Source organism: Schistocerca piceifrons, chromosome 5, assembly GCF_021461385.2.
Source record: "Schistocerca piceifrons isolate TAMUIC-IGC-003096 chromosome 5, iqSchPice1.1, whole genome shotgun sequence".
Classification (NCBI taxonomy): domain Eukaryota; kingdom Metazoa; phylum Arthropoda; class Insecta; order Orthoptera; family Acrididae; genus Schistocerca; species Schistocerca piceifrons.
The window spans coordinates 677,544,769-677,572,203 of NC_060142.1; the positions used below are offsets into that span (position 1 = coordinate 677,544,769).

The 27,435-nt window shown below is 38.3% G+C and overlaps 1 protein-coding gene across 3 annotated transcripts in view; it reads right to left on the minus strand.

The window, feature by feature from the left end:
* Positions 1-27,435, minus strand: part of LOC124798185 (voltage-dependent calcium channel subunit alpha-2/delta-3) — a 792,806-nt gene that overhangs the window by 289,038 nt on the left and 476,333 nt on the right. For all 3 annotated transcript variants that reach the window (XM_047261474.1, XM_047261473.1, XM_047261472.1), the window contains one exon: positions 27,300-27,371. In XM_047261474.1, coding sequence (XP_047117430.1) covers positions 27,300-27,371 — 72 coding nt within the window. The remainder of the gene's footprint in view (positions 1-27,299; positions 27,372-27,435) is intronic.

Here is a 27,435-nt window from a genome sequence, read left to right on the forward strand (position 1 = left end):
GTACAGTGGACTATTCAGTTTGTGTTGTTATGAAGGGAAGGGATGGGGTGAAACCTGATGCCAGGGCATAGACCACTCATTTAAAATACCACCAAGGGGGCCACCTAGTGTAATGTTCTCATCCAATGTATGGATCATCATCAAAAGTGTCAAATGTCCTAGCTTCAAGGATAATGGAGAAAAATTTGGAATTTAATCCAGAGCATCGATGCAAAGACTGGTGATCAAGAACTTCACACCACCACCTCTCCTCCCCTTGTCAACCACCTACTGTTAGTGAAAATTTTTCAGCACCAGGATTTGAACCAGCCTACCTCTGAGTTAAGCTGTCATGATGGCTATGATAATTCGTTCACTATGCTGTCCATAGAAACTCAATTGCAAGACAGCTACAAATTATATATAATACTAAAACAAAAGTTCAGTGCAGTTAAAAGCCTAATTCTGAATAAAAACGGTTTTGATATAATCAAAGCATACAGATTAACCCTAGGATGCATATATAGGGCCCCCGAGGCCCTTGTGTGTCTTCATTTTTAAAAAAATTCTGTGATTTTTTGTTTGATTTCAAACTGCTTTCCAGTACTCTGTCACTAACACTGTGACAATCCTCCTATCAAGTCTGAATGAGATACCTTTTTAAGTTTTTTGTATAATTCAATACGTTTACCCATACACCGTGAATGCATACACAGGGCTTCAGAGGCCCTCACACATTTATAAATGTTCTTTCGCCTATATTGTCTTCAACATTTGTTTGGGAGCAGTTATTAATTCAACAATAACTGTAGTGGTATTTCCAGCAACATGAGTGCCAACAGCAGCAGTAGCTGCAGTAGTAATAGTATAACTAAAAAATAATACACACCACTTTCACATATTGGCGATGTCGGTTTATTATTGATCTCTTTGCTATCAGATGTTTTATTATTGCATAGTATTGTTATCCTGTGCTGCTCTTGTCAGCCTCATTGTTACTGTAGTTTGTTTGTTGCTGCAAGGCCCATATTGTTACGAGTATGACTCGTTTAGTGCTGCACAAGCTGCTGTTCGAGAGACACACCTTTTGCTATGGCTTCGACACGCAAAGCAAGAGAGTCGGTACGTGCAAATGCAGCTAATTTTGAAAGTGTTGTGGCTCATTGGTCTGAAGAAGATGATTCTTGCGAGGAAGGAAATATTTTTGAAGATGTAAGTAGTGAAGAATCAGCCAATGAACCTTCAGATGTGAATATTGAGGCAGATGACAGTCCTTCCGATAATATTACTTCATCAGAGTCTGAAAATGAAGAATCACCACAAAAAGGTATAGAAGACCATACATACATTAGTCGGAATGGAACAATTTGGAAATTAGATCCTCCTGTAACTTTTCGTATGCCTGTCCACAATATCGTAAAGAAGGCACTTGGTCCAGCCCGTGGCTTGAAAACCTGTAAACCTAAGGATGCCTGGGACTATTTCATCTCCAAGGAAATACTAGAGGAAATCATCAGCTACACAAATATTGAAGGCAGAAGAGTGGCTTCTATACGTGGTAAAACGTGAAAAAACGTTTTGCTTGCTGTAATGGAGGGTTTTCTTGGTCTTTTACTGCTTTCTGGTGTTGAGAAGAGTTGGGATGTCCCTATTAGAGAATTATTCTTGGATGAAAAGGCAAATCCTACATATAAGGCCACCATGTCAGTAAATAGATTGGAGGATATAAGGAGAATGATTAGATTTGAAGACAGGCGTACCCGTGAAGCTCGATCTGCAGATGATAAACTTCCATCTGTTCGCTATGTATGGGAACTATTTCTTGAGAATGTGTAGAATGTGTAGAAATAGAATGATGCCCGATGATTCGCTCACAGTTGATGAACAGCTAGTCCCATTCCATGGTACATGGAGCTTCACCCAGTATATGCCCTCTAAACCAGCCAAGTATACCATAAAAATATTTTGGTTATGTGATGCTACATCTGCATATGCTTTAGACGGAATTGTTTACATGGGAATGAAGGCTCATGAACCTATTCAGAAAAATCTTGGATTGAATGTGGTGAAAGATCTTGCTAAAAGCATTGAAGGATCGTCAAAAAAATATTACTGTTGACAACTTCTTTACTAGTGTGCAGCTGGCAGAAGAGATGCTTCAGAAGCAGATTACAGTGGTGGGAACAAAACAAAATGAACCACAAATTCCTAATGAGATTAAACCATCTGCCTCAAGAGCGCTTCATTCCTCTTTGTTTGCATTTAGAGGTGACATTACAATGGTGAGTTATGTTCCCAAAAAGAAAAAGTCTGTAGTTCTCATTAGCACAATGCATCACAACAGAAACATTGATGAAATTCATGCAAAAAAGAAACCAGATATAATAAAGTTCTACAGCTCTACGAAGGGTGGAGTAGATCAAATGGACCAGAAAATTCGTTATTACACTTGCAAGAGACAAACAAGAAGATGGCCATCTGCATTATGGGTGAATATGATGGACAACGCGGCAATGAACAGTGAAATTTTATTTTCCGCCCAACATCTGACATACCATAGTGGAAGAAGTGATAAAAGGCGTTTGTTCCTAAGAAATTTAGCAGAGGAAATGGTAAGACCACTAATGGAACTTCGTATTCAGATCCCTAATCTTCCAACGAAAATCGTTGATGCCATGCAAAGATGCCATATTGCCGAACCAACTACCTGTTTCAGGAAAAAGAAGAAGATGCAATTATTGTCCATATAATAAACACAGGAAAAGTGCTATGACATGCATTAAGTGTAAAAACAACATTTGTAAGGAACATTGGCGTTCTTTGTGCTTCTTGTTTGTCACATGTTGAAAACTAAGAAAAATTCAATTTTGAGTGAACAATGAATAATAACTTTTTTGTCAAAATATTTCCTATATACATAATATTGTGAATAATAAGCATGTTTTAATTGAAGAAATTGGTTCTAATAAATGTTATAAAATGTAAACTGCAACTTATAAGTGAATTAATAAAATTATTTGTATATGTTGTATGTAAATGGATGTAACTAATAAAAATTCACTCTTTGAGTTTTTTTTTTTAATTTATAAAATGTTAATCAGGCCCACTAGATCCTGTTACTGTATCTTAGGAATCTTTCAATTTGACAATAAATTTGACAGAAATAAATATAACTCCAAAGAATGATTATATGAAAAGAGGAAAATTTTTAATTAGGGCAGGGCCTTGGAGGCCCTGCATATGCATTCATGTGTGTTTTCGGCACCATGCATCCTAGGGTTAAATGATCATTGTTACAGGATGACATTATTCATCAGAGACATTTTACATTATACAAAATAAAATAAACAGTTTGTACACAAATGACCAGATGATTACACTGACGTCATACTTGAAGTGGTTTTATCGTTACTGCTATCCATGTGACAGTGCTAACAAGCTTCAGAAGCTTGCCGAGTGCATATACCCTGAGGAACAATGTGAGTTTCGTCCCCAATGATCTACAGTTGATATGATCTTCAAACTCTAGCAAATTCAGGAAAAGTGCCACGAGCTGAAACCCCCTCTGTTCACTGCCTTTATCGACCTAAACAAGGCTTTCGACACAGTTAACAGAGAAGGACTGTACACAGTACTTTTGAAGATAGGGTGTCCTCCAGAGCTCTTAAAGATGATCATGGCTTTTCACAAAGATATTGAAGGTGCTGTGGTCTTTGACGGAATCACATCTGACCCATTTGATGTGAAAAGAGGGGTTCGTCAAGGCTGCATAATGGCTCACTTTGTTCAATATTTTTTTTCTCAGCACTCCTCAAAGTCACTTTTGGTGAAACTAACATGGGCATTCATCTGTGTACCAGAGCTGATGGGAAGCTCTACAACATTTCTCTACTCAGATCCAAGAGCACCCAAGGAGACTTGCTTGTAAATAGCCTTTAATTTGCTGACGATGCTGCATTTGTAGCACATACTCAAGACGACCTGCAAGAGCTTGTGCATAAATTCTCTACTGCATGCAAGCTCTTCTCCATGTCTATAAATGTAAAGAAGCCAGTTGTCATGGCACAAGGATACACAGATCTGCCTGTCATCAAATTGGACGGCTTCTTGTTGAAGGTAGTCAATAAATTCTGCTATCTTGGTTCAATAATGACAGAAGATCTCTCCCTGGATGATGGGATAAATGCAAGAATAGGAAGGGCTGCCAGCACTTTCAGAAAGTTCCGCACACGAGTATGGGACAACAAACATCTTACATTGTCGACAAAAATACTTGTGTATCAATCAGGTGTACTGAGTACTCTCCTGTATGGAGCTGAGACTTGGATTTCATACACCAAACAGGAACGAATGCTCAATGCCTTTCACCTGCGGTGCTTATGGAGCATCTTGGGAATATCACGGAAGGATCATGTGACAAATGATATGGTTCTGAAAACTGCAAAACAACCGAGTATCACAGCCACACTCAAGCAATGTCACCTGCGGTGGTTAGGACATCTGCATCATATGGACCACTCCTGTCTGCCCCAGCGCACATTAATCAGTGAAACAGCAGGAGCAAAGATACCTTGTGGAAGACCTTCACTATGCTTTAGGGATTGTGTCAAACGTGATATGTGTGCTTTTAATATTGACAGTGACAAGTGGGAGCAACTTGCTGATGATCACAGCAAATGGAGGAAACTGACTGCGGATGGAAGCAAGATGCAAGACCAAGTATGGCTAAACAACTAAAGCTGCAAAAACATCATGCAGACATGAGCTTATGACTAACCCTCCTGCTGGAGCGACACATATTTGCCTCGCTTGTGAGCACAAAGTCGGCTCTCGCATCGGGCTTCTCAGCCACCAGTGAAAATGTCTCCAGGATGCCACTTGAATCTTCCGACAGGAAGCGCCAGGCCATTATATATACATTTGAGTGGCATGGACATGCGGCATACACAGCCCACCAGCTTCTTTAAGCGCAGTCCGCAGTTTAATGTCAATACCTCAGTACAATAACTTCACTCGTACGTGGGAGCAGATCTCTAAATATATCCAAATATGCTTAATGATTAAACTCGCTCTGCTTGTTAGACAAATACTCAGGGTTTCGTTTTCTTCCAACCCTTAGGTTGTCATCAGTGCCTTCTGTCACATGTTTTTCTGTACACCAAAAACACTCCTGCTGCACCTTTATGTGATCTTTGAACCAAATAGCAAAGTTCCTCCCAGCTTAAGAGAGGTGTCTGGTCTCCTAGCAATGTGGCCTGCCAAGCTTATTCTCCATGCTTTCAGTTTTTGAATGATGTTCAGTTGCCTCATCATCTCAAACAATTCTTGATTTTTTCTATGTCTCCACGAGCTCACTTCCTGGACAGGCCCAAAGATCCTTCTCATAATTTTTCTTTCAAAGACCAACAAGTTTTCTTCATACTTCTTTGTTATGCTTATGGTTTCTGTCTCATACAAAAATACTGGCACTATCACAGCATTGTATGCTTTGAGTTTGGTCTTAATTGACAGCTTCTTGAATGACACTATCTACTTTAGACTGAAATAAAATTTAGACCCATTCACAATAGGTTGGTTAATTTCCTGTTTTAAATTATTTTGTCTGTTGAACCACGTACCAAGGTATTTAAAATTTTTCACATTAGTGAATTTCCATATCCCTACCTGTAATGGGATGTCATTAGGGGCTTCACTCGATATCTCCATTACCTCAGTCTTTTCCACATTAATCTGTAACTCGATCTTACTTGCATTTTGCACTAGGTCCTCTACAGTTTCTTCCATCCCTTCCTCTGATTATGCTAAAACTGTGATATCATCTGCATAACCCAATAAATATGTCCTACCACTTAGTGTCACCCCAAGCATCAAACCGAGAACTTGGTTTTATGAAAATCATCTTTGTGACACAGTTTGAACTCTGCTGACATTATCATTGTTGTTGTTATCCCCACCCCCACCTCCACCCTCACCCTCACCACCAATGCTGGCAAAAGTGAAATCGGTCTGTAGTTTGATGGTATCTCTTTATATCCTTTCTTGAATAGAGGCTTAACATCTGCATATTTTAGCCAGTCAGGAAATGTCCCAGTTATAATTGACTGGTTACACAAGTAACTTAGAATTGTACTAAACTCACAAGAACATTTCTTAATTAACTTTGTTGATATTTCATCGTAACCACTAGAATGCTTTGTTTTTAAAGATTTTATTATGGAAGTTATTTCTTTTGGTGAAGAGTGACATATTCATGTACCTGAAGCTATTTGTAAAGGCTAGTTTCAGATATTCAGGGGCATTATTTACTGATCCTGACAATCCCATTCTATCAGTAATGGATATAAAGTACTTGTTAAATAGATTTGCCACACTATGCCCATCAGTTACTAATGTGTCATCTACCCTTAATGCTATTTGCTCCTGTTCCTTTCTGGTTCTACCAGTCTCCTCTTTCACTATATCCCATATTGTTTATATTTTGTTCCCTGACATTGCTATCTTCTTCTCGTAGTGCATTTGTTTAGATGTCTGAATCACTTTTTTTAATATTTTACAGTATTCCTAGTATTTAGCTAAATCATCAGCATTGGAGCTATTCTTGGTCGACAGATACATTTTCCTTTTTGTCTTACAGGAAATCTTTATTCCTTGTGTAATCCATGGTTTTATTATAGCCTTCTGTTTAATTTGAGTAACTTTTAGAGGAAAACAGTTTTCAAACATGGTACTGACATTGTTCATGAATGTGTTATATTTTTCATTCATGTCACGAGCACTAGAAACAGGTCTAAGGCTTCTATTCAATCACTTGTTGACAAATCTGGTGTGGCATTAGAAGACAACTAAAGGAAAGCTGAAGTTCTAAATTAAGTGCTGAAAAAACCATTCATGTAGGAAGATTGTACAGACAAACCATCATTTGATCATACCACAGACTGTCATATCGTAATGTTATGCATACGTAGGCAAGTGATTTGGCTGCCTTAAGTTAGTAGGAAGTAAGGTGAATTTGTGAGGGCATGAGTCTCAGGGCACGGCATGGTCACCTCACCCAAAGTGCTGCACTCGGGTAAGCTGCAGCAGCTGTCCCAGGCAAGCTCAGGAGCATGTCACCAGAAATGAGTAAATCTCAAAGCTGGGAATTTGGACAGCTTTTGCTCACATGGTCTATGGATAAGACGGACAGTGCTCCAAGAAATGGTGGAGTGTCAGATAAGCTGAAAGATGGTTTCTTACAGCTCTACAAGAATATATAATAATTCACAGTCAAGTATTAAAGCAAATCTGAATACATCTGTGATCTCAGAAAAATGAGACACATCCAATGACACAGGGGTATTTCAACATCTTTAAAACTGCAGAAGTTAACACACACACACACACACACACACACACACACACACACACACACACACACACATATTCTGTAGCACCAGAATTCAAAAGCTTGTATTCTCTTCTTGTCTAAACTATTTATCATGCATGTTTAACTTCCATACATGGCTACACTCCATACAAATACTTTCAGAAAAGACTTCCTGACACTTAAATCTATACTATATGTTAACAAATTTCTCTTCTTCAGAAACACTTTCCTTGCCATACATTGTACAGTATACATTTCATATCCTCTCTACTTCGACTGTTATCAGTTATTTTGGTCCTCAAATAGCAAAACTCATCTACCACATTACCATATTTACTCGAATCTAAGCCGCACTTTTTTCCCGGTTTTTGTAATCCAAAAAACCGCCTGTGGCTTAGAATCGAGTGCAAAGGAAGTGGAAGTTCTGAAAAATGTTGGTAGGCGCCGAGACAACTAACTTCTGCCGTCGAATATATGTAGCGCTACACAGGCATGCTTTGTAGGCACAAAGATAAATACTGGCGCCAAAACCACTGCGTCAATAAATAAATAAAAAAAAGGGGTGGAAGACGAGCTTTTTTTTCTCCGCCCCGAGTTTCTCCCACTGCATTTTCATACATTACCCAAAGAAAGTAAATACAAATTCCATATTGTTCATCTTCGAATGTAGCAGAATTTCAATGTACTACGAAAATCCGACTGGAAAGACTGTTTGGGATGTTTGTCAATAAGGCCAACTCTACGTTCTGAATTTTTTCCTACCCGGTGAGAAGAGATGGTTGCTAATAGGAACCTGATGAAATGTGAATCGCATGCAGTATTCTCTTCACCATAAGAATATAAACATTTTGTCATGTATTCTTTCGTGTTTGCTGCTATCTCATTTAAATCCTGTCTGCCTAATAAACTACAAAAATACAGTGAGACAACAGCAAACGCGGAAGAATATACGTATCGTGTCATGTTTATCTTCGTATTATTCTTATGCCTAATAGTGATACAGTCAGAAACGAAGCACGGCAACTGACTAGATTTTAAATCTTAGATGACTCTAATTTCTGTGCAGAATTTGATGTACTAAAGAAGCGGCCGCAAAGATTTTCAAACGGAGAAAAATTTTCGCCTAACTCTCAATCAGAACATGTTCCATCATACGCAGTCTATTATTTGGTTCATGTTGATCATTATCACAGAAAGCAGCAGTGTAAGTAACAACAAATTGCAGTCTCTTGCCTTTGTTTCGCTAATGAGACGATTCCTCTCTCTTTTTTTTTTTTTTTTTTTTTTTTTATATATAATTGTAAGCGGTGGTAGCGCGCACGAAGGCAAGCCACGCCGCGAGCGGCGACAGGCTGTAAACACGCACGATCAGAATGCGACAGTACAGTATTGCATTTTCAGCTTAGAGTGACGTAAACAGCTATAACAAAGAAAACGGCACTTATCATATCAAAGCAAAATAAGCAATCGATTCAAACTAGACGAAGCACGTAAAAAAGGAAGGGTATCCGTATAAATACGGACAGAGCGCCTGACGCATAGCAATGGCTACCTGGTAAAGCTTAACTGCTAAGCTTATGACTCAAACCAAACTACTGTAGCTGTATCGTCATTCATTCGACCTAAATTGTGTCTCATATTACAATGGACCAACTTTGTTTCGATTTGGAAGTGCGGCCTAAAACTTTTCTCTCCCCTTGAATTTTGAGTCTCAAATTTCAGGTGCGGCTTAGATTCAGGAAATTTTTTTTTCCTTTATTTTGAGTCTCATTTTTCAGGTGTGGCTTAGATTCGAGTGTGGCTTAGATTTGAGTAAATACGGTAAGTGTCTCATATCTTAATCTAATTCCCTCAGCATCAGCTGATTTAATTTGACTACATTCCATTATCCTTGCTTTGCTATTATTGATGTTCTTGTTATATCCTTCTGTCTGTTATATCCATTATGTTCAACTGCTCTTCCAAGTCCTTTGCTGTCTCTGACAGAATTACAATGTCATCGGCAAACATCAAAGTTTTTATTTCTTCTCCCTGAACTCTAATTCTTACACCAAATTTTTTTTGTATCCTTTACCACTTGCTCAATATACAGATTGAATAACATCAGGGACAGGCTACAACCCTGTCTCACTTCCTTCTCAACCACTGCTTCCCTTTCATGCCCCTCAACTCTTAAAACTGTCATCTGGTTTCTGTACAAATTGTAAATAGCCTTTTGCTCCCTGCATTTTATCCATGCCACCTTTAGAATTTAAAAGAGAGTATTCCAGTCAGCATTGCCAAAAGCTTTTTCTAAGACTGCAAATGCTATAAAAATAGGTTTGCCTTTCCTTAATCTATTTGTTAAGATAAGTCGTAGGGTCAGCAGTTCCTCATGTGTTCCCACATTTCTATGGAATCCAAACTGATCTTCCCCGAGGTCAGCTTCTACCAGTTTTTCCATTCGTCTGTAAAGAATTTGTGTTAGTATTTTGCAGCTGTGACATATTAAATTGATAGTATGGTAATTTTCACGCCTGTCAACACTTGCTTTCTTTGGAACTGGAATTAATATATTATTCTTGACGCCTAAGCATATTTCGCTTGTCCCATACATCTTGTTCACCAGATGGTAGGGTTTGTCAGGGCTGGCTCTCCCAAGGCTATCAGTAGTTCTAATGGAATGTTGGCTACTTCTGGGTCTTGTTTCAACTTAGGTCTTTCAGTGCTCTGTCAAATTCTTCATGCATTATCATATCTCCCATCTCATCTTCATCTACGTCCTCTTCCATTTCAATAATATTGCCCTCAAGTACATCACTCCTATATAAACCCTCTATATGCTCCTTTCATGTTTCTGCCTTTCCTTCTTTGCTTAGAACTGGTTTTCCATCTAAGCTCTTGATATTCATACAAGTGGTTGTCTTTTCTCCAAACATGTCTCTAATTTTCCGGTAGGCAGTATCTATCTTACCCCTAGTGACATATGCCTCTACATCCTTACATTTGTCCTCTAGCCATCCCTGCTTAGCCATTTTGCACTTCCTGTCAATCTCGTTTTTGAGATGTTTGTATTCATTTTTACCTGCTTCATTTACTGTATTTTTATATTTTCTACTTTCATCAATTAAATTCAATATCTATTCTGTTACCCAAGGATTTCTACTGGCCCTTGTCTTTTTACCTACTTGATCCTCCGCTGCATTCACTATTTCATCTCTCAAAGCTACCCATTCTCCTTCTACTGTATTTCTTTCCCCCATTCTTGTCAATCATTCCCTAATGCTCTGTCTCTGAAACTCTCTACAACCTTTGGTTCTTTCAGTTTATCTAGATCCCATCTCCTTAAATTTCCACCTTTTTGCAGTTTCTTCAGTTTTAATCTACAGTTCATATTCAACAGATTGTAGTTAGAGTCCACATATGCCCATCAAAATGTCTTACAATTTAAAATCTAGTTTCTAAATCTCTATCTTACCATTATGTAATCTATATGAAACCTTCCAGTGCCTCCAGGACTCTTCCACGTATACAACCTTCTTTCATGATTCTTAAACCAAGTGTTAGCTACGATCAAGTTATGCTCTGTGCAAAATTCTACCTTCCTCTTTCATTTCTTACACCCACTTCATATTCACCAACTACTTTTCTGTCTCTTCCTTCTCCTACTAATGAATTCCAGCCCCCATGACTATTAAATTTTCATCTCCCTTCACTATGTGAATAATTTTTTTTTTAATCTAATAATACATTTCTTCAATCTCTTCATCATCTGCAGAGCTATCTGGCTTATAAAACTTGTACTACTGTGGTAGGTGTGGGCTTCCTACCCATCTTGACTACAATAATGCTTTCACTATGCTGTTCATAGTACCTTACCTGTACTCCTATTTTTATTGAACCTACTCCTGCATTATGCCAATTTGATTTTGTATTTATAACCCTGTATTCACCTGACCAGAAGTCTTGTTCCTCCTGCCACAGAACTTCACTAATTCCCACAAATGTTACATGGCCAGATCAGTCAATCACCCAGACTGTTGTCCCTGCAACTACTGAAAAGGCTGCTGCCCCTCTTCAGGAATAACACGTTTGTCTGGCCTCTCAACAGATACCCCTCCGTTGTGGTTGCACCTAAGTTATGGCTATCTTTATCACTGAGGCACGCAAGCCTCACCACCAACGGCAAGGACCATGGTTCAATGCAGCACCAACTTTTTCCAATTGCATTACAAAACTGGGGATGGACAGAGCATGAGTTAATATTTTTTGTATCGTGTGTGTCAATCATCATATTCAAGACTGATCTGTTTTGAGCTGGTGAATGTTTCGGTATTGTGATTGCACAATGGACTTAGATTTTACATATGTTCGATGACTATTTAGTTTGGGGATTTTACTATCATTCTTGTAACGTTCTCAACATAACTTCAATACATCTGGTAAGGGTATTTAATTCAACTGATAAGAGAACAAAATATAAAAATGGAGTACATGAAGCAGGCGAAAGGGAATACAAATGTGTAAAAAATGAGATTAACAGGAAGTGGCTAGAGGACAAATGTAAGGATGTAGAAGCATATATCACTAGGAGTAGGGTAAGATAGATGCTGCCTTGAAAATTAAAGAGACTTTGGAGAAAGAGAACCACTTGTATGAATATCAAGACCTCAGACGGAAAACCAGTTTTAAGCAATGAAGGGAAAGTCCGAAGGGTGGAAGGAGTATATAGAAGGCCTATACAGGGGAGACGTACTTGAGGGCAATATTATGGAAATGGAAGAGGATGAAAGGAAGATGAAATGGGAGATGTGATTCTGCATGAAGAATTTGACAGAGCACTGAAATACCTAAGTCGAAACAAGGCCCTGGGAACAGACAGCATTCCATTAGAACTAATGATAGCCTTGGGTAGGCCAGCCATACAAAACTCTTTCATCTGGTGTGCAAAATGTCTGAGACACATGAAATACCCTCAGACTTCAAAAAGATTATAATAATAGCAATTACAAAGAAAGCAGGTACTGACAGGTGTGAAAATTACCGAACTACCAGTTTAATAAGTCACGGCTACAAAATACTAACACGAATTCTTTACAGACGAATGGAAAGACTGGTAGAAGCCAACCTCGGAGGAGATCAGCTTGGATTCTGAAGAAATATAGGAACACACTAGCCAATGCTAACCCTATGATTTCTCAAAGGAGATAGGTTAAGGAAAGGCAAACATACTTTTATAGCATTTGCAGTCTTAGAGAAAGCTTTTGGCAATGCTGACTGGAATACTCTCTTTTAAATTCTAAAGGTGGCATGGATAAAATACAGGGAGCAAAAGACTATTTACAATTTGTACAGAAATCAGATGGCAGTTATAAGAGTTGAGGGGCATGAAAGGGAAGCAGTGGTTGGGAAGGGAGTGAGACAGGGTTGTAGCCTATCCCTGATGTTATTCAGTCCGTATATTGAGCAAGTGGTAAAGGATCATCATCATCATCATCATCATCATCATCATCATCATTTAAGACTGATTACGCCTTTCAGCGTTCAGTCTGGAGCATAGCCCCTTTATAAAATTTCTCCATGATCCCCTATTCTGTGCTAACACTGGTGCCTCTTCTGATGTTAAGCCTATTACTTCAAAATCATTCTTAACCGAATCCAGGTACCTTCTCCTTGGTCTGCCCCGACTCCTCCTACCCTCTACTGCTGAACCCATGAGTCTCTTGGGTAACCTTGCTTCTCCCATGCGTGTAACATGACCCCACCATCTAACCTGTTCGCCCTGACTGCTACATCTATAGAGTTCACTCCCAGTTTTTCTTTGATTTCCTCATTGTGGACACCCTCCTGCCATTGTTCCCATCTACTAGTACCTGAAATCATCCTAGCTACTTTCATATCTGTTACCTCAACCTTGTTGATAAGGTAACCTGAATCCACCCAGCTTTCGCTCCCATACAACAAAGTTGGTTGAAAGATTGAACGGTGCACACATAGCTTAGTCTTGGTACTGACTTCCTTCTTGCAGAAGAGAGTAGATCGTAGCTGAGCACTCACTGCATTAGCTTTGCTACACCTCACTTCCAGTTCTTTCACTATGTTGCCATCCTGTGAGAATATGCATCCTAAGTACTTGAAACTGTCCACCTGTTCTAACTTTGTTCCTCCTATTTGGCACTCAATCCGGTTATATCTCTTTCCCACTGACATTACTTTCGTTTTGGAGATGCTAATCTTCATACCATAGTCCTTACATTTCTGGTCTAGCTCTGAAATATTACTTCGCAAACTTTCAATCGAATCTGCCATCACAACTAAGTCATCCGCATATGCAAGACTGCTTATTTTGTGTTCACACATCTTAATCTCACCCAGCCAGTCTATTGTTTTCAACATATGATCCATATATAATAAGAACAACAGTGGAGACAGGTTGCAGCCTTGTCTTACCCCTGAAACTACTCTGAACCATGAACTCAATTTACCGTCAACTCTAACTGCTGCCTGACTATCTATGTAAAGACCTTTAATTGCCTGCAAAAGCTTGCCTCCTATTCCATAATCTCGTAGAACAGACAATAACTTCCTCCTAGGAACCCGGTCATATGCCTTTTCTAGATCTATAAAGCATAGATACAAATCCCTGTTTCATTCATAAAACTTCTCCATTATTTGGCAGAAGCTAAAGATCTGGTCCTGACAACCTCTATGAGGCCTAAACCCACACTGATTTTCATCCAATTGGTCCTCAACTAATACTCGCACTTTCCTTTCAACAATACCTGAGAAGATTTTACCCACAACGCTGATTAAAGAGATACCTCTGTAGTTGTTACAGTCTTTTCTGTTTCCATGTTTAAAGATTGGTGTGATTACTGCTTTTGCCCAGTCTGATGGAACCTGTCCCAACTCCCAGGCCATTTCAATTTCCTGTGTAGCCATTTAAGACCTGACATTCCACTGTATTTGATGAGTTCCGACTTAATTTCATCCACCCCAGCTGCTTTATTGCACTGCAATCTATTGACCATTTTCTCCACTTCCTTAAATGTGATCCTATTTCCATCCTCATTCCTATCCCATTGTACATCGAAATCTGGAACATTACTGATTGTATTTTCACCTACATTGAGCAACTCTTCAAAATATTCCCTCCATCTGCCCAAGGAATCCACAGGATTCACAAGCAGTTTTCCTGACCTGTCCAAAATGCTTGTCATTTCCTTCTCACCTCCCTTTCGAAGCCTGTTAATTAAACTCCAGAATGGTTTTCCAGCAGCTTGACCCAAAGTCTCCAACCTGTTTCCAAAGTCTTCCCAAGATTTCTTCTTGGATGCTGCAATTATCTGTTTGGCTTTGGTTCTTTCTTCAACATAACTTTCTCTGTCTACCCGAGTTCTAGTATGTATCCATTTTTGATACGCCTTCTTTTTCCTTTTACAGGCTGCCTTGACTGTGTCATTCCACCAAGCTGTTTGCTTCATCCTACTTTTTACACACTACTGTTCCAAGACATTCTTTAGCCACTTCTAGTACTGTGTCCCTGTACCTTGTCCATTCCTTTCCCAATGACTGTAATTGACTACAATCACCTAACTGGTACCTTTCTGAGATCATTGTTATGTACTTGTGCCTGATTTCCTTATCCTGAAGTTTCTCCACTCTTATCCTCTTACATATGGACCTGGCCTCCTGCACTCTGTGGTAAAGGATACAAAAGGAAAAATTGGGAGTAGGAATTAGAGTTCAGGGAGAAGAAATAAAAACTTTGATGTTTGCTGATGACATCGTAATTCTATCAGAGATAGCAAAGGACTTGGAAGAGCAGTTGAACAGAATGGATGTAACAGACAGAAGGATATAACAAGAACATCAATAATAGCAAAGCAAGGATAATGGAATGTATTCAAATTAAATCAGGTGATGCTGAGGGAATCAGATTAGGAAATGAGACAAAATGGCAGATGAGTTTTGCTATTTGGGGAGCAAAATAACTGATGATGGTCAAAGTAGAGAGGATATGAAATGTACACTGTGCAATGTATGGCAAGGAAAGAGTTTCTGAAGAAGAGAAATTTGTTAACATCATGTATAGATTTAAGTGTCAGGAAGTCTTTTCTGAAAGTATTTGTATGGAGTGTAGCCATGTATGGAAGTTAAACATGCATGATAAATAGTTTAGACAAGAAGAGAATACAAGCTTTTGAATTCTGGTGCTACAGAATGTGTGTGTGTGTGTGTGTGTGTGTTTTTTTTTTTTTTTTTTGTTTGAAAACAAATAAGTCATTAGATGGTGTGGATCAAACCCAAATTTAACTTAACAGAGAATACTATTTGTTGCACTGCCCCCTTCTTAGCTTGTATTTATCATGAAACTCTCACTCAGCAAAGTCCTGAGACTGTAAAAAGGCACAGCTGATTAAGAACAAGCGTAAAAGAATGGATCTGCAAAAGTGCTGACCAACATCCTTATTTTTTAATTTTTATTTTATTATTTATTTTATGGCCTTCATTGGACTACTCTAGTCAAAAATACAAAGTTCTAAACAAGTTGTTACAAAGGGATACAATTTGGTTCAACAATAACTTAATACGATATTTAGGTAATATAATTATTAGAGTCTATTCTTATATGAAAGGTGTTTTGCTCTTCTGTCTGCCCAATATTTCTTCATTCTTTCAGATATTTTCTTTCTTTCTTCATCTGAGACCACTCTTCCTGTACTCCTTTTATTGATTTTCATTTGTAGTCTGGTTTGCGGGTCTTGCAGTATTCTGGTTTTCTCTGTCTTGTTTTTTAGGCCATCTGCTGTAATTTGAAGTTCTTTTATATCTTCCTTAATTTCTGTGATCCATTTAATGTTGCTCTTGCTATTCCACAATTTTTGTATTATTTTTTTACTAATTCTGTTTTCTAGAGTTCTCATCAGATGTCCAAAGAATGAGGTGCGTTTCTTCCTGATTGTTCTCATGACGGGCTCTATTTCCTTATATACTGTTTCATTTGATGCTATTCTCCAATGTCCATTTATTTTATACTGTTTATTTATACCTGTCCTAATTATTCTTCTTTCTATTTTTAGTATTCTGTTAATTTCTGCTGTATTAGTTGTTTTGAAGATAGTTTCAGCTGCATACATTATTTGTGGTTGTGTAACTGTTTTATAGTGTTATAATTTTGCATCTATAGATACACTTTTTTTGTTGTATGTAGTTTTGGTTCTGTAATTTGCGTAGTTCAGTTTTTTTATTCTATTCTGCCATGATGGCTTCTCATTTAGATTGTATGTTATTATTTCGCCTAAATATTTAAATTTATCAACAGTTTTGATTTCCTGTTCTCCTATTGTAATTTTGTTTGCAAGTGGTGGATCAGTTATCATAATCTCCATTTTTCAAATGATATTCTATGGCCTACTTTCTCTGCTACTTCTTGTAGTGATTTCACTTGTTGCCTGGCTTATTGAACAGTATTGGCTAGGAGAGCAAGATCATCAGCGAATCCGAAGCAGTTTAAGCTAATATCATCTTTTGCACTTCCAATTCTTATCCTCTTTGGATTGTCCTTGTACCATTCTCTCATGATGTATTCCAGTGCACAGTTGAACAGTAATGGTGATAGGCAGTCACCTTGTCTTAAGCCTGTTTTTATGAGGAATGGTTCCGAAATTTCTCCTCTAAACTTCACTTTTGATTTGGTGTTGGTTAGAGTGAGTTGTATTATTTTAATCAGTTTCGTATGGAGTCCTAGATTTCTTAAAATTTTTAATACTGAAGGTCTGTGGAGACAGTCATATGCCTTCTTAAAATCTACAAATGTTATTGCCAGAGGTTTGTTCCATTTCTTGTAGTATGCCATAATCAATTTTAAACTAATTAACTGCTCTGCACAGCTTCTCCATGGTCTGAAACCTCCCTGATATTCCCCTAACTCCTGTTCTAATTGCTCCTTCAGTCTTTCATATAGGATCTTGGATAGAATTTTGTATGTGTAATCTAGGAGAGAGATTCCTCTGTAGTTGTCTGGGTTGCTTTTATCTCCTTTTTTGCGTAGTGGGTGGATGATAGCTGTGGTCCAATGTTCGGGAAATCGTTCTGTTACCCAAATTTTTGTTAGAACCATGTGTAAGGAGGTCTTGACTGTGTCACTTGCATATTTCCACATTTCAACAAAAACCTGATATTTTCCACATGCCTTATAATTTTTTTGTTCTTTAAGAAATTTTTCTACTTTTTGGAAAGTTGGAGGGTCTAGTTTGTTAGGTTTGGTTTTTATTGGGGTATTTATGTTGATTTGTAAGGGTTCTTTGGGTTCCTCGCAATTCAGAAGTTTGTTAAATGCTTTTGCCATGATTTCTGCATTTTCCTTGTTACTGTGTGTCATTCTTCCATCTTCATATTTCAGTATTAGTGTAGGGGCCTCATATTGTTGTAGTTGTTTCCCAAAGATTTTATAGTAGTTCCTGCAGTTGGTTTTATGATAATTACCTTCTATAGAGTTTATAACGTCTTTATGAAATCCTCTCTAGATTCTTCTAATATTTTGAGTGAATTTTTTTCTTTCAGTTTTTAGGTTGATGGCATTTTCTTCAGTTTTATATGTTTGAAACTTTAACCATGCTTGGTGTCTACCTTCATGGAATTTGTCACATTCTGATGTCCACCATGCATGTTTCCTTCGTGGGCTCAAGGGAGCTAGATTCTCTGCTTCTTTTTTAAGATTAGGCACTAGTTGTTCTAGATCATCTGTTAATTTGATGGTTTGTGTTATTTGTTGGTACTTATTATTTTTAATTAGCTGATGTGTGCCAAATCTCCTTTTTATTTTATTAGTTTTTCTGGTCCTCTTCTTTAACGGAGTGAATTTGATTTTAATTTTAACCATATAATGGTCTGAGCCTGTGTCCAATCCTCTCAGTACTTTAACATTGTGGATCTCCTTATGAAAATTTTTGTCCATACAGACATGGTCTAGCTGCCACTCACCCTTCCTCCAGTCTAGATGTTTTCATGTTTTAAGTTTACTTGGCTTCCTCTTAAAATTTGTTGATTTTGATATAAGGTTGTGTTCTCTGCAGAGTTCTGCAAGTCTTTGACCACTTTTGTTCATAAATTTATGTGGACTCCATTTTCCAATTATATCTTTATATTTCCTTTCTTTTCCCAACTGAGCATTGAAATCTCCCAATAAGATTTTTACATTCTTTTTATTTACTCTGTTCACAGTTTGTTCTAGAAGGTCCCAAAATTTATCTACCTCTTCCTTTGTTTTTGTTAGACAATTTTTTTCATTTGTTGGGGCATGAGCATTTATTATTGTATAGGTTTTATTCATTGTTTTAAAGCTTAGAGTAGCAATTCTTGGTGATACTGCTTGGAAATCCGTTACTGAATCTGTTATTTTTATGTTTACTAAAAACCCTGTTCCAAACTGGGGACATTGTTTCATTGCCCTGGGTCCTGGTTTCCCATTATAAATTCTGTAACCTTGTGATTCGAATGGGTCCTCTGTGGTGTTTCTCATTTCTTGGATCCCTGTTATTAAATTTTTTTGTTTATTTAGTTCATCTGTGAGGTCCTTGAGTTTTCCAGTCTGAAGTAGTGAGTTTATGTTGTGTGTTGCTATATAATTTATTTGCTCATGTTTAATCTTCTTTTTGTGTTTTAGTGTGCATTTGGATGGTTGCAAACGCTCCGATTCGTTGCTGTCTTCTAGTTGACTACCCACCGAATCCGATGTAGCCTTTTCCTGTCTTTTTGAGCAGGACGGTGGAATTTTTTTCCTAAAAGACCTTTCCATTTTTGACTTTTGAAGGTTGTCAACCTTAGTTGGAGCAAGCTCCGAATTACAACTATGGTTGTTAACCGCAGAGGGTGTGTTTGGTCCACGAGAGCTATTTTATTTCACTCAAGTCCGCCAGTAAACCAGTGAGGACTTCCCTATCCGCCACCTGGGACACACCATGTAGGCGTGTCACCTCTCCTCCTACTATGACAGCATGATTTGCTGCAGTACTCCTGAGCATATTCTAAGTACTATTCACAAATCAACTATTTTAGTAAGCCCTGCCTATTCTTGCACAATATCCCATGAACTATGGATATCAGGCAAGAGAGAAATTCCATATTCCTCTATTTCCTGAAAGTGTCTGACACAGTGCCCCACTGCAGAATGTTAATGAAAGTCAGTGCACAAGGAATAAATCTCAGATGGGTTCTCAGTTGTATGAGTGGCTCAGAGACTTTTTAAGTAACAGAATACAGCACGTTGGCCTGTATCATGTGTGTTCATCTGAGATGTTGTCAAGAATGCCACAGGGGCATGTGATAGATTTGCCAAAATATGTCCATAGTTAATAAATACTTTGCTCCTTTGTAACAGTCTTAGAGTGTCATCAATGCTTGGCTATGGATAGGTACACTTTTTTTCTTGATTTTGTTCATAAAATTGTCTCCTCCTTCACAAGGACCACAGGAGAACACCAAGGGCACTCTGAAGGTTCAGTGAGGTCATCTTGCAGCATCATCTCCACTTCTTCCCAGATTATCAGTTGTTCAACGACACCCAATACAAGCACTGGCTAAATGGTGGATTATCACCAGTATTGTTAAAGTGTTTTGTTGGAGGTATCCAAAAACTGACACAGAATGGCTAATACTTGCCAACATTACTCATTGGTCAGGCCAAATGGTCAGGCCAGATACCACTGACTGTTTTATAGTAGCTTCCTTCCCTTCCTTGTCTGCAGTTTTAGTCGAACACAATTCTTCATTGATGGCTCTGAGTTTCCCATTTTTGACTGATTTGGCTGTTTGCACACATATGCCTTCAGATATGAGTTATGGCTGGTCATGGCACTTAGTAATCCAAAGTACTCCTTGACCATCTGCTTATGATTGCTGGTGGTATGTAGATTTCTACTGTATGCCTGAATTAGTTTTTATTTTCAGCAAAAGCTTTACAGTTAACTGACCATCTAGATTGATAAATGGAACTCAACTTGTTGATAGTAGTAGGATAATTACATTTTCAACGGCAAACAACTATGTAGACCAATCTTCATTATGTGTGCTTGTTGGAATAGCTCCGTCCGTCTGCAGCTCTTCCACAGTCCATGTTTGTGAAGCCTGTAGGAAGTCCCATCTGAGAATAAAATGAAAACTACATTCTGTTAAAATGATAAATGCAGAAGGATGTGTTCTGTCATAATTATTCTTGCAATACTTCTTCTTACTGACTGGATATATTTTCCATTTGTGACCTTCATCACAGTCACTTCCTATCATGGAACATAGTCTTGTTTTTCTCGTGTCAATGATCATTCAGCATTACAGGAAAAGAAATCTCTGACTCGACCAGTACCCAGACAGGTAGGCCATCAATGATGACATTGATGAGATGTACAGATATATTTGTAAATGCTGTCCATGAGAAATTTCATCTGTGGTGGACTTACTTTTACAGACGGTTGACTCATTTACTTTTCCTTAATTTGGTGGCTGGGTGAGTAGCTGGTACTTCTGTACAGCGGTATGGAATGGCTATGGCTCGTTGAGGAGTGACCTTGTCCAATGTATAGTGAAGTGCTTCATCCCACTTGTCAACTATATCATCTGCAGTTGACTGGTGTGTATAGGACTGTTGTGAGGGTAGATGTCTTGTGGTGTAATAGTAATAGAGCACTCATCATCTTTCTCTGCAGTGGTGTGTGATGTTTACAGGGCAGCCATGCTGCAGTACTGTCCTCTGCCTTCCAAATGTCTGTTCTTTTGTGGGTTATTATTCTTGGTGTATGAGGTGGTTGTACCTGGGTTGGTGAGATACTGGGTTGTTGTTTGATTCCATTGGCAGAAGTCCTAGTTAATCAAGTCCAGCCTTCATAGCATGCCTGACTGGTAATGAAATTGCTGCTAAATATTGATGCACCTCTTCTGCAAAATTCTCTGTTAGCTCCAGGTATACAAGGTTGACATTTATGGCTGCTATCTTTTGTACATTCATTATGACATATCTGGTTGCCATAAACTGCTGTATCTCATCTCTCATTACCTAGAGTATGAGAGAGGTGGCATCATGGTGGTCCTTCCATAACAGCCATTGGGACCACATTTGAGAGTCTTTCATACCTCTTTCATCGGAGTCTTTCTGTTACACTCCCTTGGTGTGCTGGCAGCACTGGATGAATTCCTCTGATTTGTGGCATTCTTCACCCTTGACAGGCTAAAAGGATCAAAGTATTTCTCAACCATGGACATGGAGTGGGTTACTGGCAAATCAAGATTGGCATAGCTGACTGGGGAGAGACTGCTTTCTTAATACCTGATGGCCTCTAAGAGTCAAAATTGTGCTGTTTGGACTAGGTAATGCTCCAGCCATCTTTGAGCATACAATGTACAACCTGACACCTATGTAAATGGATGACATTGCCAATTTTTTCAAAGATGTGATGACGGTCACCTGCTTTATTTCTTGAATGAGATTTTCACTCTGGAATGGAGTGAGCACTGATATGAAACTTCCTGGCAGATTAAAACTGTGTGCCGGACCGAGACTCGAACTCGGGACCTTTGCCTTTCGCGGGCAAGTGCTCTACCAACTGAGCTACCCAAGCACGACTCACGACCCGTCCTCACAGCTTCAATTCTGCCAGTACCTTGTCTCCAACCTTCCAAGCTTCACAGAAGCACTTCTGCGAAACAAGCAGAACTAGCACTCCTGGAAGAAAGGATATTGCAGAGACATGGTAGAGCACTTGCATGCAAAAGGCAAAGGTCCCGAGTTCGAGTCTCAGTCTGGCACACAGTTTTAATCCATCAGGAAGTTTCATATCAGTGCACACTCCACTGCAGAGTGAAAATCTCATTCTGGAAACATCCCCCAGGCTGTGGTTAAGCCATATCTCTGCAATATCCTTTCTTCCAGGGGTGCTAGTTCTGCTTGTTTCGCAGAAGAGCCTCTGTGAAGTTTGGAAGGTAGGAGATGCGGTACTGGCAGAACTGAAGCTGTGTGGACGGGTCGTGAGTCGTGTTTGGGTAGCTCGGTTGGTAGAGCACTTGCCCGCGAAAGGCAAAGGTCCCGAGTTCGAGTGTCTGTCTGGCACACTGCTTTATTTCTTCATTGATTGTCCTCTGTGTTGATGTACTGGCTGAAAAATTTGGGGGTGTAAGTGCAACTACAGTCTACTGTAAATGATGTAGCTGACAGAGGCACAGTTACATTTCACAGCAGTTTACTTTCACTTTTCACAAGCCCCAGTATACAAATTTAATTTGGCCAGTACACTATTGTTCTAGCTTCCCATAAACCTTATTAATAGTTAGCAGGTGAACATCCACATATTGCTACAATAGTTTACTGTTGAACATCTACGAGCAGTAAAAGCCTAACCACACAGTTCACAGTGTTTCAAATAAACAGCCTATTGGTGTAACACTTATTTCACTGTTTAGTTGATGCATTGTCATCATTCTAAGAAACATAGGTTCCTTGTCTGAAACTCGGCCGTGGACTGACTGGCTCGAGACCAAAAACCATGACCTTATATATCCTCACAATAATAGGTGCTGAAACTACACATTTTCAAAGTTTAATTTACAGAAATTACAATTAAAGCTTAACTCATCAAATTAACTGAATATATCAAAAAACTGGTTCTTTTTAACAGTTTCTTCTGGTGCAAGAGTTAGGCCAAATCATTTGTTTAAATCAAGAACTTAACAAATATAAGTATGCAAACAATACTTTGGTCAAAACTGTTAATTACTTTGGAATTAATTAAGAGCTGGCTTTGCTAACATATTTTCGAATAGAGCCAAATAGATCCTTTAAGAATGATATTGTTTGGTCTCCCAAATGTTTATAATTAGCACAGAATTTATATTTGTTTATATGTTAACAATATAATTTAAGTTAAAAAAAACGATTACTTATTTCACCCTATAATGAAAAATACAAACTAGTAATAGTCAAAATAAATTAGCACATCAATTACATACATAAAACTAAGCACAAAATTAGATCTGGTGTTATATTCTTTACAACTGAGGGCCAACCTTTATCCTTTATCAGTATGCAAATTATGCTGACGTATGTTAATATTACTTAGTTAAAAGGGAAAAAACAAATTTAAGGAGGCAGATGGCAAAATGAGAGGAAGTAAAAATATCCCACCTTGCTTCATCACAACGTCTGAAGAAAACATAAACCACATGACAACCACATTGATGTATGTTCATACGGCAGGCATCTACATGAATCAGAAAGTGTGTCTCTTCAACACTCAAGAAATAAAAATCCAGGGGTAACTAATCAATGGCAATGGAGTCCATCCCAATCAAGATAAAGTAACAGTAGTTACAAATTTTCTGACTCCTTGATACTTTTGAGACATGAGAAGATTTCTTGGCATATGCTCTTACTATTTTTTATTCATGAATATTTACCCAGACATGTCCATTGCAAGAACTACTGCAGGAAGACACCAAATTTTCCTGGAACGAGGCACAAGAAAGAGCTTCTCTTGTCTTTAAGGAAGCACAAACATCTTCTCCAGTCCTAGAACTGTATGATATGAGGGACAGAATTTCACACTGCTATTACAATTTATGGGATGGGTGCAGATCTGATGCCAACTACAAAAATACTGAAAAGGTTATAGCTTATGTTTCTAGAGTACTCTGTAAGCCAGAGATGAACTACTTTACAAGCAAGAAAGACTGCCTGGTAGGTGTTTGAGTCATCAACACATTCCAGCCATATTTATTTGGCAAATCATTGATCGCTGTGAAGAATCACCATTCTCGAGGTTGGATGACTAGCCTGATGGATCCATCAGTTCGACTGGCAAGATGGGCAGTAAGGCTTCAAGAGGAAGATGGCACAATGGTGTATAAAACCGAGTGCAGACGTAAGGACACTAACTGCCTTTCAAGTAATCCTTTGGTGGAACATAGTAGTGAGGATCAAATCTCAGTCAATGATGTATTGAATAACATCACTGCTCCACGTAGGGAAGATTCAGCACCTGTGAAAAACGTGTTATAGGAAGAACTATGATCTAATCCAATGGGGAAGAAATGGCTGCCCCTCATACCAGATCATCTACGGCGAGCTGTCCTGAAGCATTTTCATGACACATCAACATCTGGTCTTGCGTGGGATTCACAAAGACGCTACACAGAATTGGATGCAAGTATCAAGATATCTGCTGCTCCATTAGAAACTATGTGAATGACTGCAAAGAATGTTAGTGAAGGAAGTACATGCCACAATTACCTCTAGGGTATCTGATACCTATTCTGCCTACAGCAGCACCATTCCACTGGGCCAGAACTAACATCTTGGGGAGACTTTGCACTTTCTGAAATTGATGAACAGGAATTAATGCATAACAGTCTGCACGAATCACCACACCTACTATGGCATCACCAGAACTGGACCAACTGCCAAATTCAGAAAATTGCAAGGTTCCTTTTGGACCATGGAGCAGTCCGTGTGATGACCTCTGATTGTGGAAAAGTTTTCCAGTCAAGAGTAGTACCTGAAGTAATTTTACACTGTGACATAACTCACAGAATGACTATGTCAAACATGCCATCACCAGGACTCAAAAAGCATGACAGCATACTCTCTCATGGTCCCTGGACACATGGGAAAAGGACTGTCAGCGTTATAACATCAAACACTGGGCATTGAGATACAGCCTAGGAGACTTGGTATGCATTTTTACACCTGTGTGGAAAGTGGGAGTATCGGAAAAATTAATAAAGTAAAGTATCCTTTGCTGCTTGTCAGGGATCACATACAAAGTTAATGATTATAATCCTTCATGAACAGAATGCAGAGAAGTAATCCATGTCCCACGAGTCATGACCAGCTGCAGTCCTGAGGTGCAGATCAATGATGGGAGCTTTGCATCCAAGGAAACAAAGCTTTCTCACTGATCATGAAGCTTTGGCAGGAGGAGCTACCTTCAGAGTTCATCATAATGAGGAGGATGTGACAATGTGACCCAAATGTGAAGAACCTCCAGTGCTGCTTTACAGAGGGCGATTGACAAGATCTGGATCTGGGATGCTGTAATTGGCTTCTGAAACTGCAGGTCACTATTCGTCCAGGAGAGGGAGCAATGATGTGTGGTGTGCTGCATGCAATGTGGAGATGTGGCTGTGCTGGTGACTAGTGTGCTGTGAACTGTCAGCTCAAATTTGATCACCAACACGTTACTTAGTATTTAGCATTTGTGGAAGGTTCTCGATATTTCTTATGTTTGTACTGTTTGCATATTCACAAGCATCAATGCTTGTATAAACAATAATACTTTTCTTTGAGGAGGCAGTTACATTGTGTTCATATGTTCGAGTCAGAACAAAGGTGCTTTCAGTGTTCATTGTTTTACTTCGTTGATAAACCTCATTTGAAATTCGGGCTTGATTGTTGTTACAGTGGGACAATGTTAACAGAATACCAACAATGAATTTACAAGAAGTCACTCACTTCAAACAGCTATATTTTCTTGCTTCTACATCTGCGAGTGACAGATAGGCAACATCATGTTTTGAGTGTATTTCTAAACTTTGATATCTTCAGCTATGATAAGGTATGTAGGTAGATAGAGAATGTAGGTATTACAGAATCAGCACTTGACTAGATTAAGTCCTACCTTAATCAGAGAAAACAGTTCATAGTGATAACACATGAAGAAAATTCATAGCAATAACACACGAAGAAAATGAAATGGCTAATGTACAAAAATCTGATCTATTAGTAATGAAATGCTGTGTGCCTCAAGGGTAAATCCTGTATTCACTTGATGCAAACAACTTAAGCAACAGTAATGGTAAAATACACCAATTTGCAGATAACACTAAAATCCTGATAACTGGAAATAAGAAAATATTGAAAGAAAACGTTATAGGCAGTTATGGGGAATGTAGTAGACTCATTTGTGGTGAATAACTTATTTATAAAACTGGAAAAAAATATTGCAATGGACATATTTACCAAACAAAACAGAACACCAGTTAATCGCCATACTGAACTAAATGGACAATCAATGACCAAAACTAAGAATACAAAATTTCTTGGCGTATGAATACAGCATAACACAAAATGGAATACAAATACAGATTATATAAAAAGAAAATTGAGCAGGACATGTTTTATTATAAGAACACTAATGTCCAGCATGAACTACAATAATCTCGAGGCTATGTGCTTGTCTATGTCCACTCAACATAAAAGTATGGAGTAGTATTTTTGAGAGACAGAGTAACAAGCCAGATATCTTTCAGACTGCAGAAAAAGATAATCAGACTTATGTTGTAAGTACATAGAAGACCATCATGCACTCAACTATTTACAGGAAATAAAATTCTACCACTTCCATGAACGAATGTATAAGAAAATATAATTATTATAAAATAAAAACTGAACAGTAGCCATTCTTGTATCTCCAATAATGAATCTGTGCATAGATACTTTGTATTATACCAGAAATACAAATTAAGCACATGTTCATGTTCAGTAGACAAATACAGGACTATTCTAAAAAGGCATACTTCATCCTAGCATCAGACTGTGTAACACATGACTGACATGCACAAAATTAAGGATAAATTCAAATCATAAAAGATTACTATGTTGAGTGCTACTTTTGTTCTGCAAGGGAATATCTGGAAAAACAAAACTGAACCAGCCTTTGTTCTACGTTTGAAAAATGTCCTCAATAATACAATATTATTTATTTTTATTTCTGGTAGTAAATAATAGTGTTCAGTGCATAAAATATTTGTAGCACTTAAATACTAGTCCACTGTCTACTGTATACATTACAATACTATATTTACAAAATCATTATTCATCATGCTGCTTCATGCAGCATGAAAGACAGTGTTAAGTTTTACAGTTCCAATAATATAAACATATGTTATGTACTCGAATTAAGATTATGAATTAAAGTTCAAATATACTCACCATGTCATCATAATGGTACTTCACACTAAGCACCTCACTTCCTTTCTTTCGATTTATAATGTTCTCACGGAGCTGGAAAGAAGGGAATTATCATCTCACTCAATTTCCACACACACACACACAGCTCTACATAGAA